General features: G+C 36.5%; 1 protein-coding gene across 5 annotated transcripts in view; it reads right to left on the bottom strand.

Annotated features, from left to right (window-relative positions):
* Positions 1–16,872, bottom strand: part of HDAC9 (histone deacetylase 9) — a 792,206-nt gene that overhangs the window by 389,090 nt on the left and 386,244 nt on the right. For all 5 annotated transcript variants that reach the window (XM_024738435.1, XM_024738439.1, XM_024738437.1 and 2 more), the window contains 3 exons: positions 10,888–11,010; positions 7,884–8,094; positions 7,236–7,453 (listed from right to left, as the gene is read on the bottom strand). In XM_024738435.1, the coding sequence (XP_024594203.1) occupies positions 7,236–7,453; positions 7,884–8,094; positions 10,888–11,010 (552 nt within the window). The remainder of the gene's footprint in view (positions 1–7,235; positions 7,454–7,883; positions 8,095–10,887; positions 11,011–16,872) is intronic.

Genomic DNA, 16,872 nt, shown 5'->3' with positions numbered 1-16,872 from the left:
CTCCAGACTGTATGACATTTCAGGGTCACTATAATCCCTCAGTCTTCATAAATATTTAGAGAAAGAGCAGAAAGATACAGAGGAAAAAAACCCTAAAATCAGGAACTTATAAGCAACCAAAATCTGTAACAAAGAGACTGCTACACATCGGTGGTTTTCATGTCCACAAATCACTTAGTTATATTAAAAATTCCTTAGTAAGACTTAATTATTTCATTCTGTCAAATGAAACTATTTGTCAAGGTTGGGAAACAACCAAATTATTTAGCTTCCCTCTCCTTTTGAACTCCTGGAATCAACATCAGTCAAACCACTCACATGGCCTAATTCCCCAGATACTTTTCTTTCCCCTATTTTCTTACCTCATAGTCATGTCCAACTATTGTTTTTCTCATTCAATAAAAGCGTCTCTGACTAGATTAACAGTGCAGAGTGAAAGGGAAAGGTCGAGGTCCTTCCCTTGGTCTTCAAGTTATGAAAGCAGCCCTGGGAACGTTTATGAATGTTACACATTAATCCACTGAAATGGTCATTTAGTTTCTTTTCCAAACACAGGATTTCATCACATCTAATAATAAAGCAACAAGCCATTTTCTGTATATTATAAACCATCAACTTGTAATTATATAGTGAAATGCTTCTATATGAATTCTCTATGATGATGTAAGCCGGTATTGCAGCATAAGTAGTTTTTTTTTTTTTTTTAAGCCCAATACATACCTACAAGGATCTATTTACATTGGGCTAATCATGTCGAAATAGCATCTATTTAAGGGTAAAGTCAAAGTTTCTTTTATAAACCTCTATAGATAGATAAATAATCTAGGAGGCTTTTTACTGTTATAAAATTAAGACTGCCTTTCAATGCCTGCTAAAGTTTTTGGACATACTATCCATCTAATGGGCAAAATGTAATCCTAAATTGGTGATTAAAGACTCTGCATGGAAACAAGCTGTCAAATGGATAGAGAGAAATTAAACCTGACAACGGTAATGCCTACTTTCCTAAATGAAAGCCCAGTTCAAGTTTCTACTCATCCATTTTTCAAAACTTAAAACAAGGCATTTTCCAAACCACCCATAGATGAGATGCCAACATTTGCATTTCACTTGAACTTGATGAAGTCAGTTGACTTTCAGCTTCAGGCTTGCTCAGAACTCCTGTGAGAAGATGTTTGCCCAGTCTAAAAAATATGGCAATGTTACAACACAGAAGAAAGGAATGAAGTGCGGCCTGGCTGTAGTTGGCTCTGTACTGCATTCACACTGCATTGCTGGAAAGTCAACAGGATATCTGAAAGTCCCGCCATCGGGTCCATATAAAAAGACATCCAAATGAATAACTGGATGGAGGGCAATGAGTGGAGAACTGGGAAGCAAGGTCAGCAAATGGGATTTCTCCTTCCTGGCAAATCCAAACAAATACCTTAAAAATAAGATAACCCTCCTTTTTTTTGTTTGTTTGCCTTGTTTTTTTATTGTAAGTTTCCTACTTTTTGGCAAAAATAAAGCTAGGAAAACCTTGTCTCCTGCTTAGTGATAAAAGCAACATTGAAATCATAAGCCTAAGTTTACGTTAAGGACAGGTTTTTGGGTCATGCAACCTATGCTGGAATCCCAGCTCTGTCAACTACTAACCTAGCCACCTCAGTCAGCTTACTTAAGCCCTTTTAAACTAACTTTCTTGATAGTAAAAAAAAAAAAAAGTGTGCTTATAGTTTGAGGAGATGATACACATAAGAATGCCAGCATAGTGTCCCAGCTCCTAGAAGATCCTACACATAAAAGAGAGCTGGCATCATTTAAATGATCCTAACCCTAAGGTCCCTATGGGAAAGGTTCTGGAAAGATGCATGTTGCATAAAAGATGGGGCGGAAAAGATACATTAGGAGAAATAGGTGTAGCAAAAAAGCAGAAAGCGGTACCTGGTCCTTACCTAATTATCCTTAAAATATTAATCTTCTTACAAGTAAGGCATGGATAGAAATACCCTTATTAAAATAAAGTAATATGAAGTGTGACTTCAAAATATATAAACTCTTGGGATTGTAACTGTCTGTATAATTGTCGTTCACATTAATTTCCTTGGGAAAATATACACTTTGCTTAATAGTGCACAAAACAGTTATATTTTAGTGCTGCCTTCAAGGATACTTTATAAGGAAAAATACACACACACACACACACACACACACACACACACACACAACCATGCTATGTTTGCATGTGACCACAGGCATGAAAGAATATTCTCCCCTGAGTTGCTCTGGATGGATTGTTGGGGACAAGGAGTGGGTATGAATCATGAGGGGTTATGGAGAAAATGTAACATTTATGTTAGAAAATTGTGTCAAGAAAAGGAATACAATAGATACTGCTCAAATAAAGGGTCAAATTCTCTTCCAAAACTGATGAAAGCTCCCCATTAGCTCCGTGCCAGCATTTGAGCTTAACTATATTCATGCCTTGCTTGTCAGACATAAAATCTACCTGTTTTAATAAGGGCAATGTAGGACATCTGCCCACCCTCCCCTTCACTGCTCTTGTCTTAGATATCTTTTTATTATGATAAAATAGCACTCATGTCAAAATTCCTAAGTATCATAGCAATAAATATATAATAAATACTTATATCTAGGGTGAACCTTGACACGTATAAGATATCATCTCATGATTTATGTGGGTTTTTTTTTAAGTGTTGGCTGATATCCAGTCATAGGAATGCATAAGGTATTTATCACAGAGCATTTTACAAAGAAAGAAAGAGAGGGAGAGAGGGAGGGAGAGAAACAGAGAAAGAGGCAGGGAAGGAAAGAGAGAGAAACAGAGAAAGAAAGAGAGAGAGAAGGGAGAGGAAAAGATGTAAAAAGGACAAGATAATCCTGAGAAGAACTAAACAAGTCTCAAATCTTGTTTCCTCAAAGAAAACAATTTCCTTCCTCATGTCCCCTATCCTAATACTTAAAACATTGTATTGTATTACTGTTTACTGGAATATTTCAGTCCCCTGCTCCCCATATGGTAAGCTCCATGAGGATAATGAATGTTGTTTTCTTAGTGCCTAAAACAGTGTCTGGTACCAAGTAAGAATTCAGTAATGATTTGCTAAATGGATACTTGCATAGATTATTTATACATAAGTATTGAATGAAGAAATAATTTTAAAATTTCTTCTCATATGGATTTGATGGAATGAATATGAAAAATATAGGTATTAGAAAAGTTATTAAAATTCTAATTAAAACAGAAACAATTAGGCATCAACCAATGCTATTCTATTAATGCTATAACTGAGAAATAATTCAAAGAATAATGTTGTCATTTGGAAGGGGTCAGAGATCTATGTCAAATTATTTCACAACAAAAATACCTGAATATACTTTGGAAAATTTCTGTATATCATTCAGAGAGTGATGTGACTAGAGATCTACCCTTCTGGTAATTAGGCAGTGGTCAGAATACTCCTTCAAAAATCGTAAAAACGTCCAAGTAACTGTGGTATTTTGTTTTCATCATAGTTTTTACCAGATAATCTGTGGCGATATTTAAACTTGAAAACGGTTCAGAAGAAAATTATCAATACCCTCCTATATTTTCGTTTGCTATTTTGTATTTACAAGGAAAATTCTGTTTTAGAAACCATTTTTTTCTAATAAAAAAATCAAAAGATACTGGCAAAAGCAACAGTTTTCTTTTGAAATCCTCATATTAAAAAACTTGGTTTTTTTTGAAACATGAAGGTACTATATATTAGTAATATAAATTGTTTAAATGCATTTCTGAATTTTGTAAATGTCTCAAAAAAAAAAATCAAAGAACAAATGTTGTAAGCCGTGGTTTTCTTATGGTTAAGTTTCCCAAAACTCTTTCAGTGAAAACAGAATATACAAACTGATAAGCAGAGATAAATCATTCTGACATTTTTCATTCATTTTTCAGACTTGCCCCATTATTTACTGGTAGATACAGCAATACAAATGCTACACAAACCCATTCCTGGGGTATTTCTGCTAAGCTATTAAGCACTTACAACATAATTACATGAGGCTTAACATCTTACCACACACAAATTTCCCATGTAAATGTCATTAAAGTATCAGGTAACAGGTAGGTAAATTGTTTAGTATGATTAATAACATTTACATTGTTATAACAAGCATGAATGACCGCTTTCATAAATGCAGTCAAATAATAGCAAGATATGAGAAAGTTTTTAAAATTTAATAAGCCAATCATTGTATAAACTGTTCTGAAAAGTATAGCTTTGCTTCTAATTCTTCTAAAGATTTTTAGCAATTCAAATAAATCATTAAAAATTTCATACCAGGAAGCCCAATCATATTTAATATGATGTAAGTTTAGAGATAAACCTACTTATTTTTTCTTTCTTCTCACTCCATTTTTCCTCAAAATTCCTAAATTCCTCAAAAAAGAACCATAAAGAAAAGCTGAGGGAATAAAAGGAAAAGACATTCTAAAATATGTCATTTGCACACCTATGTCTTCATGTATGCCTATATTTCCTGCTGGAATAAGTATCTCAAGAGTAAGAACCATGCTTTTATGATGCCAACTATTTGGCTCCAATTTGAATGGATTCAGTAAAGGTTCTTGCATGATAATAGGAAAAAAATGACATATATTAAAGTTTCTGTGGTTATTTCTCATTAATGGTTATTCTAAATGGTTAGAGTACACATAAATATATTATTATATAGAAACTTGTTATCTTCTGGCATCTAAGTTTGGCCTTCTCCTAATGTGAACTAAATGTTTTCATTACCTCATGGGGCAGGGTGAACAGTAGCAATTCATTTAGTAATGGTTCTATTGTGAATACCATGGAACAGGATGGAGTTCAAGATTTATTTAATAAGATTCTTCTCTATTTCCTTAGACAATTGAGGGCAAGTGAAATATTTTCAAATCTGGAGAATACCCAGTGTGCATATGCCATCTTGATTAAACATATGGAATATATACATGGAGAAAAGCCAAGTAGAGACCTGCTTGAGTAATCTAAACACCCAAGTTGAGAGAGGTTAATATATAAAGATCAGCTTTGTACTTTGAAGTTTTCTGGGCTTCATTTTGCCTAATTAAGACAAGATTTAATAATCAAACCACTGTACAAACATGTACCTAAAAGTATAGGTTTGTTTCTAATTTTGGGAAGAATTCTTAACAGATTCCAAGGAATCAGCTCCACATGGGAGAAGGTCTCTGATAAGATTTGCTTTTCTCATTGCTAAAATGCAAATGCCTGCTTTCCATCTTAGTTTCTTCCATGTGACTGAGGTTAGCATCTGCCTGTCAAAATCTCCACTGTGATACTAATATACAAAGATTCTGATATTAACAAACCATCTGAGTGTGAAGCAGTGGCAACTCTAGGTCATAAAAAATGTATTCCAAAGTATTCTTAAAGGTATTCATAGAAATCATCTGTAGATGATGATTTCAAAGGGATCAATTTACCTATAATAGAATATGCACATCCACATATTTCTAGGAAATAGAACCGAGTAGCAGAAAGTATACTTACAATCCAATACTACTTTTCTAAATGAACTTAATTCCAGATCAAAATATTGTGAGGTGAAAAGTAGAATTCCCAGTCTTTCCTCTCACACTGGACAATGTTTCAAGAATACCTGGTAGTTTTAAGTAGTGCTAAGATACCACAAAACAAACAAACCAACGTAACTCTACCATAAGATAGTACACATGCAGAATAACATTCAAGACAAGGAGTATTATATGCCATTATACAAGAAGGAAATTGGTTCTCCTCTGACAAGACTGTTTGTACCCAAAACAATTTGATAAATTTAGAGAAATGCTGTAGCAATAAAACAGGCATTAATGTGATGATATAGAAAGAGTCTGAAATATAGTGAAATACAACCTGCAGTACAGCAAACGATAACAGGAGAGGCAGCTGGCACAGCCAACCACCCTGAACCCCGATATACACACATACACGTCATCTTTGAATGCTGCAAAGGGTTGGACTGGGAGAATTTGTGTTCAGTATTGTGGTCTTCAGCCCATGCTCCCTTCATGGCTCTGCCTTGTTAAGATGGAGGCCAGGGCTTCCCTGGTGGCGCAGTGGTTGAGAGTCCGCCTGCCAATGCAGGGGACACGGGTTCGTGCCCCGGTCTGGGAAGATCCCACATGCCACAGAGCGGCTGGGCCTGTGAGCCACGGCCGCTGAGCCTGCGTGTCCGGAGCCTGTGCTCCATAAGATGGAGGCCAAAGAGGAGAGAAAATCTCTAATCCCACCTGCAATAAGGTGAGCACATGATAAACACCCCCTTCTCTTGCTATTAGAAAGATGATTAGACCTTCTCCCATGAGATTTTGTTTTGTTTATATCACAATACAATAAAGCATTTAAATACTATTTCAATTTTTAGCTATCCATTTATCAGTAAACAGGAGATTGTTTCTCAATATAATGTCTCTACAAGATATCTGGAGGTGATATAGTAACAAAGGATAATAGAAAGAATTTTGATATTCAGGACCTTTCATTCTCCAGAAATGAGAGGATTCTACTTTGAAACAGAGAGTAGTGGCAAAACTGTACAGACCAGTTTTGCTTACAAGTTCACTGCAAATGCTTTGCTGGCCCGCCTGCTACCATTATTTTAGAATGACTGTGGCTGCCTCAGCAGGAGGGCTCCTGAGGATGTGCTGTGACTCAGGCATTTGCTGTCCATTTCAGCCACAATAAGGCTGCCAGAAAGAAACTACCACAAGTTTCTGAGAAACCGCTTCAACACTGACTGGAATAAAGTAGGGCATATTAAAAAATAAACATAACATGCATACATAGAAGTTGCTGAGAAATACCTAACTGGCCGACCTTGGCATAGCTGCTAGCACCTGTGCAAACTTCAACTCTGCCTCACACCTTTACTACAATAACAAAAAATGGGGCTCTGCACACATGTGCCTGTATGTGCTTCTGTATTAAGATAGGTACCCAATCACAAGAGACTTTCTAATCTAGGAGCTCAATTTTGCTACAGATGTCCTACGCATGTAGTGATGGAGAAAACAGTGATAATGTGATGGTGCCCTTGAGCCCTGACAGCACGGCCAGGAGGGCAGTCTCCGTTTGGCTGTGATGGACACCAACATTCTCTCTTGTATGCACACGTCAGTGAAGAAAACCCCAATTTCCACACCAGTGGTTATGGCATGTGGACGTGGCTTGGGGACTTACCTTGTTCATGTGGATCTGCTGCTGGTATTGCTTCTGCTTCTCCAAGAATTGCTGGTGTTGCTGCTGAATGACCAGCTGAGCCAATGTGCTCTGAGGCAAAGGTGCAGACTGGGTTCGATTCAAGGGTCTGTGACGGGGTAATTTGTGGGTACCTCTAACGCCAGGTGAAATTCTCTCTTTCGTTGCCAAGGGAGACTGAGGATGTAAGGGAACTCCACCTGAAAAAAACATATATGTACATGTATATATGTACACACACACAGACACATACACAATTTAGGGAAGAAGCTACAGAAAATAGCTATGGGGTAAGTTTTACGAAAAGTAGTATACTACCGGGCAAATATCAGAAGGCTAGGTTGGGTGGGGTGAAGGCAAAAGTGCCAAAGCACTGAGCAGATATGCAACTGATCAATGACTCACCAACGGTCCACTCTGGTATGTATGAAGGTTAAATAAGGTGAGTTTTTTTTTCATGGATCTAGAGGAATAAATAAAGACAACAGTCTTTCCACAGTAGTAGGTATCAGGGAGACCTATGTATGACACTGAATCTTTACTAGGTCTTGAGTTAAAGAGACATTACATTGAATTGCTGATAAAATGAAAGCCCTAAAATAACCTGCAAATGGTGCCGTTATGAATTACCAGCCACGAGAAGCTTTTGCTGTCGCATCTGTTCTTTCAATAATAAATGCTGCAGGAGAGCTTGGTGGCTGCTGTTGGGCTTTCCCTCCAAAGTGACATGGGGATGGCTTGAAGATGCCGGGATGCTGCCCCCATACTGCCCAGGCAGAGGAACGCCTTGCCTGAGTGTCTGGGTCTCACACTTCTGTTTTTCTTTGAGCGAATTTGAAGCCTGTGTCAAGAAATAATACTGATGTTAATCCACTTTCATCCATATGGGTCATTAGGTCTGTAAATCATTAGATTAGTTTCTTATTCCATAATTCCCACCCCCCCTAACCCCCGACCAAAAAGCCCTACCTTATCCAATGGCTGAGTAGGGAAAATGGATAACACCATGTCTTGTGAACTAAGTGAACTAACAAAGGAGAAACAAAAATAGAGCTGAAGCACTGGAGACAATTTAGTATTGGGTATCATTATACGGAACCCAAAATAAAACGTTTTTTAACATTAAAAATCATGCTAATTTCAGGCTTAATAACTGGGACAGTTATTTCTAAAATAGTTTAATACACTTCTGTAGTAAAAGGTATATTAGAAAAGTAGAATTTATTCAAATCGCTGAGCTAATGGCTATACAATAGGGATTAAGAAGCTAGAGATAAAAAGATCCGTAATTTTGGAGCTTCAAGCAGAAGGAACAATTCACCCTTTCTCTATACGTCCTCTAATACGTTCACAGAGTGTGGGTTTCCAGTATTTAATTTTTAAAATAAAATTCTTGAGATAAGTCAATGAAAGGTTATATAAAATATGCAGGAATTTGATTTAAACATGTATTTTATATTAATTCATAACAGATTCCCCAATCCTTAAATATTGAAAATGACACTCCAGATACTTTTGTTTAATAAAATAAACTACAAGTGAAATTAGATATCAAATAAAAATGCTATTAAGAACTTGAAATATATGATAACACAATAATAAGGCAATAATATTTATATCATCAACAGTAATAATGAATTCTCCTATTCAAAGAACTTAATGAATGGTGGTCATTTTGGTATTACAAAAGCAGAGGTCTAATACCTCAAAATTATGTGGCATGTTTCTTTTCAAAACTCATGTTTCATCTTTCAAAATTGCTGTGTACCAGGGAAGCAAAGCAATTTTCAGTGACGGAGAAATTGAAGGACAAAGAGGTAAATGGTTTGTCTTAGTCACACAGTGAGTCAATGCAATGTTTAATCTAGAAGTGATTCCTTCTCCTGGCCTCTTTTCCTTAAAATTTACCACTACTCAGTGGGGAACCAGAATATTAGAGATCCCTTTGCCAAAGCAATGCTAAGCTTGAAAAATTAATTGTGATGGCCTCATCCACACCAAAATGGAAGCAAAGAAAAATGAAACTTCAATCCAAACCACACTGGTTTATTCATCCAAAGGTACCAAATTGTATTACCATTGAAACATTAAATGGTCTGGTTTTTAGTACTTGGTCCTTTGGGAAAAAATTCTCCCCGACCACATTAAAAGTGGTGTATGTTTGTGTTAGCTGGTAGGAGTGACTTAGAACATGCAAAAAAAGAGTAGGAAAAAAAAAGCCTATTCACGTGTCATAAGTTTATGTTTTAGCATTTGCTTATCATCAGAAGAGATAGGAAAAAACAGGAACCGAAGAAAATAATTTTTAGTAAGTGAAGATTTGAAAATATCATCCATAAATATGTATGTTTTATTTCATCCCTAATTTCTTTCTTCTTTTCACTAGAGCCAACTGTTTACAAATGCTTCATGTGGAATTTCAGGGGCATAGCTGAATTCAGTGTTTTTAAGCCTGTCTTCTTTAGTCTCCAAATATAAAACAACATCCAAATTTTGCTTTCTCCTCACTGGTATAAGATTACTATATCACGTAAGATAACATTCTACTCTATTAAAAATACCAAATACAATAAGGTACCTCTTAGAGTGGTTTTATAATATGTATTGAACACAATCATAAAATGTATCATTTAAAAATGTCACCTGTAGGTGTGCTTGTGCATAAACTAGTAGCATACGATAGGGTTCATATTTTGAAAATAAATTAGTCACAAAATGGTCAACTCTTTATGATTTCTTAATGTTAGCATACCGTAAAAGATGTGAATTTGACAAGATGGACTCAGTGGAAGACCTGCATCTAAAAATTGGCAAAATTGGTGCCAAGGGTTGGAACAAATTTCTCTTTAAACCAAACGTATCATATGACCTCTGCATAAGTACAATTTAATTTACTAACTTTTCACAGATAAATTAGTCTAGGTAAAGTTTATAAATCTTTTACAATGACTGAAATTTATATTATTTTAGGGAATATGCATAAAATAATTATTGCTGTCTTCTGTTAGTAGGACAATTACCTCCAAAAGATCCTATTTCAGTTGTCAGGACTTTTAAAGTAATTGATTCATTTTGAATCTCCAGGCAAGAGTTTAATATTGTTCTTAGAGAGGTTTTCCAGATATGTATTTTTCAGTACCACAGAGTCAGTAACCTAAATTCTCAAAATAAAGTCATTCACAAAATAAATTCTTTAAACATATGCTGCTGCGCTTCAGACGCTGCACCTCTCAGCAATGGCCTGAGTTGAGGTTCAGGTCTGCTACTTGCTGGGTCTGTGATCTTGGGCTTTTATGTCTCAGCTGCTTCTTCTGTAAAAATGTGTCCTGTAATCTCTGTTTCATAGGACGGTTGGGTGGAGCTACCAAAATAATATACCTGGAGAGTGCTTTCTTTTTTAAAAGCTATAAAGCATTATACAAATGTTAGTTATTATTCTTATATATTATATGAACCAGCATGATTCTTTAATGTATAATTAAACTGAACATCTTTGAACAACTCAGCAAACAGTGAAGGAGAAGTAGACTACCAAGTTTCCCTGAAGTCTAAATATACAAGAAAAGAACGAGAATTTCCCTATGAAAATATCCCTTGGGCTGGTTTAGGCTGTCGCAGGGTAATAATGACTTACATTCAGCTGGGCTGGCACTGCTGGAAGTCCCAGGGTAATGTTGGGCAAAGAGGGAGAGGTATAAAGACTGAGCAGGTTCATGGAATCTTCGTGAATTAGAATGCGTTGCTGTGAAACCATTTTCTGGTAAAAAAAAAAAAAAAAAAGTGAAAGGGAACTCTCAAAATATTACACAATATCACATATTTTACTGTAACGTTCTCATTTCAGAAAACAGATTTTATATTATCATAATCTGTCAAAACATTTAAATATTTTAATTAAGAACTTATAAGTATTTTATGACATCTGCATCCAAAAATGTTATATGTAATAAATTAAAAATTTCTTCATCAGTTGTAACTATGAAATCTGAAGAGCAAGCTTCTATGTTCGTGTGGAAAAAATTCATTTTTAAAATTCTACCTTTATGGAATATAATCAGTGTGTTTGTCATCAATTGGTAAAGTACAACAATTAAATTGAGTAATTCTTATGAGTACAGATTTTTGTATTAATGCATGAAGAATATGTATGTAACGTTGCTATAATCATTATCCTCATATGGATTAAACATCATTTTGCTGATGCGAAAACTCACACAAGAAAATCTTAAATATCACCATACAGGACTTCCATAACAATTAATTATATCTTTTTTTAAATATAAAATTTGTGAAAAGACAACTCTGTATGGTGTTTTTTAAATCATACATATTCAGAAACTAAAGTAAATGTTAAAATGTTGTGAGTTCCCTGGGCCACAACAGTCTTCACTTACACTGAAATACCCTGAAAATTTTGGCATCAGAGTCCTTTTTACAACAAATAAACCTTTTTTTTTAATCCAATACTAAGAGTCATGTTTTCCCACATGTGGCCTAATATAGTTGCTTGAATTACATTTTCTGTTTAACTCTTGCTTCCCTCCCAGAACTCTTATACAATAAGAGTTACAAAGGTCTTATTAGACTAAGGAACTCTGGCCTGATATGGTCCCCAAGGGAACAACATCCCTGAAAAAGAATACTCCATGTAACAGTATGACACAGTGACTGCTTTCTTCCCAAACAAAAAGCATATGGGACTCCAATAATAGACCACCTCCAAGAGGGATATTGCACACACGGGCTTTGACTAAAGTAAATATAATAACTTGTCAAGTATGTTTGGGGGAGCGGTAGATTTTCCCCTGGACAAACCTGGGATATCAATTAACTGGGGAAAATATCATGTGCTAATACAATGCAACCTCAGAATGTCACTGAAGAGTGATGCGCCACCAAAACACAGGATGTTATTCCAAAACATCACCTCAATCATACGTTTGTTTGGAGATGAGTCGTAGCCCTAACATAAGAGCAGAAAGCTAAAGGTGGACTTTTCTCATTGCAACTTGAAATTCCAAACCAACTCAGAGTTTGTTTTTTTCTCAGAACAAGCCAGATACTTGTACATGGAAAGCAAGAAGTATATTGAAATTTTTAACATTACATTGAGTATATATGAAACCCTTTACAAAATTAAAGTTGTCAAAAACCCATGAAGACTGTTGGAAAAGATTTTATCATCAGAATGTATGAGACTGCAATTTTATTTAAGGAGTATCAACGACAGCTGCATATTTGCTCTAATTTAAAAAGACAAGTTATTTTGCTTATACTGATATGTTTTTACCATGATTTTTAAATATAGAATATATACCTGAACAAGTTAACAAAAGAACGTATGAGGAAGTAAAAATATTTTAACTAGCTCATTGGCAGTAAGCAGCCATTTATAATAAAAGGGTATCTCATCTGTATTTATGGAAGAGAAATAAATGTGGAAAAATAATTACTTTAAATCATGTACAATATTCATTCAAGGTTGTATCTGCTTCCCACAGCAGGGAGACTTGACAGGCACTGTGGGAATGACACCAAAAGTTATCCCCAACCTCACAAAAGAGGTTATCTTTGTTTTCCAGTCAGAACTTGGGCGATATCCTCCTACCCCATCGTAGGAAGCAAACCTATACTAAAGTGAAAAAAAGGTTTCTTCTCAGGTGTAATAATTGCAGTAGCACGCTGGCTGCTCACAGGGGCTTTGACAAAAGTGAAGGGACTTGGGAATGTTCTTACTATGGGACTTTAGGCCCCTGTAGCTTCATAGCAAAACTGAGTGGTGCCATTTCCTAGGATAGCACTGACCATGTGCCAAGCCCTATGCCAGGGAGTTCTGGGACATTAACCTAATTCCTAGTTCCTAATTCCAGGCACTCTCCAGCAATCTTATGCTCTTGTTATGGATGAAGGAACTGAGTGATTTCCCTAATTCTGGTTCCCCGTGGGATCAGCAATAAAACTTTTAAACCGATCAAGGCTGGATGATTTGTTGTCAGGTACTGCTGCAGAAGCTACACACCACTCTGCAGCCATTACTGAAGGATAAGGGAACCATAAAAAAGTATGGAGAAGGAGGAAGCTTGAGAGAAAAACAGGAAGCACAATCAGGCCCTGGGGCTTATGGAAAAGAATAAAAGTGTACAACTGGGAGCCAGCTAGTCTGGCGTGAGAAGAAAGCAAAAGCCCTGGTGGCTTTATGGACGTGAGGATCTTCAAGTCATGGAGACAATTCCTGAGGAAGTAAGGAAAGTCCAAAGTCCCCCAAGTTGGGGGGTACAGTTGGTTCTTCCCACAGAGGCTAACTGGTATATATCATATCACGGAACTTCAGAGACTTGGACATAATTTATTTCCTTCAATTTACAGATAAGGAAATAAGCACAGCATTTACATAAACTTCCAATGGATAAAATCACAAATGACTTAGCTGAAATAATGTTCTTCTCAAATTATCTCCTTTAAATATAACTTTCCTCAATTTGACTTTTTTTAAAAAAATTTATTTATTTGGTTTGCATTGGGTCTTAGCTGTGGCAGGTGGGTTGCTTAGTTGCAGCCCGCTGGCTCCTTAGTTGTGGCATGTGAACTCTTAGTTGTGGCATGCATGTGGGGTCTAGTTCCTGGACCAGGGATTGAACCCAGGTCCCCTGCATTGGGAGCGTGGAGTCCTAACCACTGGGCCAGTAGGGAAGTCTCCTCAATTTGACTTCTTGATAGAAGCAGGCTACCTGTTCCAGGTTAATGTTTCTTAATAAGAAACCGGAGCTGTATGGTACACTGCTAAAAGGGTGCAGACACACTTGAAGGTCAGATGAACAGATGGTGAGAGGGACCATTTCACTGAGACAGTGAAGGATCCTGACCAGCACTCTTGCAAGGCTGGAAGGTTACCCCACCTTAGCACTGTGGTAAGCTTACAAGTATTTCCACACGAGGCCAGGATTTTTCCAGGAAGCAGTTTTGAAACCAATGCAGCCCTTAAATCAATGCTGTGCTAAGATGCCAATGTTTCATACCTTAGAACATGCGGAAGATGGTTTTAATCTAAAAATTTTTCAGAACCAGAAATGATTGCTGTAGTCAGATAAAATGGAAATATTAAATATACAATGGCTATTGCTTAACATTCACAAAACAATTAATTAATTACAATTAAGTTAGATTAATTGGGTGGGAGGGGTACAAAGATGCCCTAGGCCACGTAAGTTCACATGCTACTCGGGTGCACAGAAAAGTAGAGAACTAGCTCTAATGACCCGTCATAATCACTATAATTAGAGTATGGTCAAAACGCTTCAATGGCACAGAGCAGGTTGTCGATTTTAAACTAGGCTTTGATGGGTAACTAGCATTTCACCAGAAAGAGCATGATGTTGGGAAGAGGGATATGACTGAGCCAGGCGTTGGGGCAGGGGAGGCCTATCCATATTTTAATAATGACCTTCAAATTTTAATTACTTTTCTCACCATCATAGTAATTAGAACCCTAAATTATGGATAATATTTGAAATTCAGGTGAATAAAATACACATAAACTGAAAATTACGTCTCTCAATAGAGCTATTTCTTTAGCCATTGACATCAAGAAGACCTTAGTTTGAATCAAAAGATTCAAATTCTCTTACGAAATGGACACTGGCAAAAATTAGAAAAATGGACAATATTAAATGTCGCAGGGATTTAGGAAAGTAAAAACCATCACACATTACTGGTGAGACTGTGGACTGGTATAGCAATTCTGGTGAATATTTCAGCACTGCACACCATGACCCAGAGGTTCTCCTGCTGCTCAAGAAATTCTCATTTAGCTACAGAGTGATGAGTGTGGATATACACTAAAGCATTTTTTGGTGGTGGGTGAGAACTGCAGGTCACTGGGGAATCCAACTGGAGAACAGGTAGGTAAAATGGAGGAGTACCCACCATGGATTATTACAGTGATTAAAAGCAATTAGGCATATGCATCCATTATGATGTGACTAGCTCTAAAAAGAGCTAGTCTTATTTTTATCACATGCTTAGTGATAAGAATAAGAAATGGAATGAGACTGATAACACCATGCCATTTAAATCCCCTAAAATTCATGAGTACAAAGCAAAAAATACATATATGATGTAAGAACCCATGCAAACAAAAATGCAGGAGAAAATGACTGCATATAGGGGCAAGGAAAATGCCTGTGGGGATAGAAGATACTGAGGAAGAAAGGAAGGAAGGAAGGGAGGGGGGAGGGAAGAAGGGAGGGAGAATTCCTTTCTGGCTCTTAAGAAGACAAAGAAGTCAACAGATGACCCTTGACAGAATACTAACTATGTAATCACCCACTTTTTAAGAGGCTCATAGAAAAAGTGAACGTAGAATTTTCAAGTTACTGCATGCTCAAAATTATCTACACTATGCATAAGCATCAGAAACATTAGAAAAAGAATATAAGTACCTACCAGGTTTTGGTGAGCAGCAGTCTGTCTGGACTGGTGTAAAGGAGAGTGGTCTAAGCATCTTACACTTGAGCTCTACCACTCACTGGCTTATGACTCTGGGTAAGCTGCCTACCTTCCCTGGACATCAGATCCTTCAGCCTAAGACTGGAGCACCTCTGACTAGATCTATCGGGAAATATCTGTTCTATCAGAGCGGCATCTAGGAAGACATGCTTGTAAGCCTCAATCTGGTTTGGCTTTAAAAGGTTCCAAATCCCCAAATCTAGATTATCTAAATAAAAAGAAGAACCACATTAAAAACAAACAAGTAAACAAAGAAATAAAACTCTTAATCATTTAATGTTTGCCTACGGCTTTCATGGTATTTTTCAGTATAGTATTTATTTTCCATTCTCCTTTCAGATAGCTGATAGAAAATTAAAATCTCCATATGATGAATAAATTTTTTTAGGCAGTAAAAATCTCTAAGTTTTCATTTTTACTGGACACCCAAGAATGTATTACTAAAATGGTTTGGAGGAAAAAAAAATTATCATTTGACAGGGCTTCCTTTGCATTTAAAAGTCACTGATGTTTTGTTAAAGGCCTTGGCTTACATTATTGACTCATGTTATTCCTAGTAAATGATTCTTGTGTCATAGCAACCTCCTTTCCCCTGGGGTGGGGGGAGGAGGGTCTTATTTGCAGCTATCTAAAACCATAGCTTTACACCCACACAGAAGGGAGCATAACATTTACAGCAAATGTCACAACAACTATTATGAAACAACAGGCAGATGAGTCATGTGAGATTGGGGCAAAACAAGTGACATTTCAGATGATTTTAGAGTACTTAACCTTATTATTAGAATCCATTTTTAAAATCGTTTGTATCTGCTGGAAAAAATTATTTAAAAAATAGCATAGCAGAGCCAGCCACTAATGTTCAACTAGAAATAAACCAGCGGCTTGGCTACTGTTAAAATAGCTATCAAATAAATCTACCAAATCTAAAATAATGGTGTTGATATTCATGGAAACATATTTGAACCCACAGGCCCACAGTATTAACAATAAAGTAACTAGATAGGTAAAGACATCTCTGACTGGAGTTGGAAATAGAAACTCCTGAGGTTTCAGCTCCCCAACCAAGTTTACAAATGAGTAAAGCAAGTAGCTCCAGTGATCCGAGTTCGGG

The sequence above is a fragment of the Neophocaena asiaeorientalis genome, unplaced genomic scaffold, assembly GCF_003031525.2.
Source record: "Neophocaena asiaeorientalis asiaeorientalis breed wild unplaced genomic scaffold, Neophocaena_asiaeorientalis_V1.1 scaffold89, whole genome shotgun sequence".
In the NCBI taxonomy this organism is placed as follows: domain Eukaryota; kingdom Metazoa; phylum Chordata; class Mammalia; order Artiodactyla; family Phocoenidae; genus Neophocaena; species Neophocaena asiaeorientalis.
Note: the sequence above shows the minus strand (reverse complement) of the source record. Positions and strands in the feature narration are given on the sequence as shown.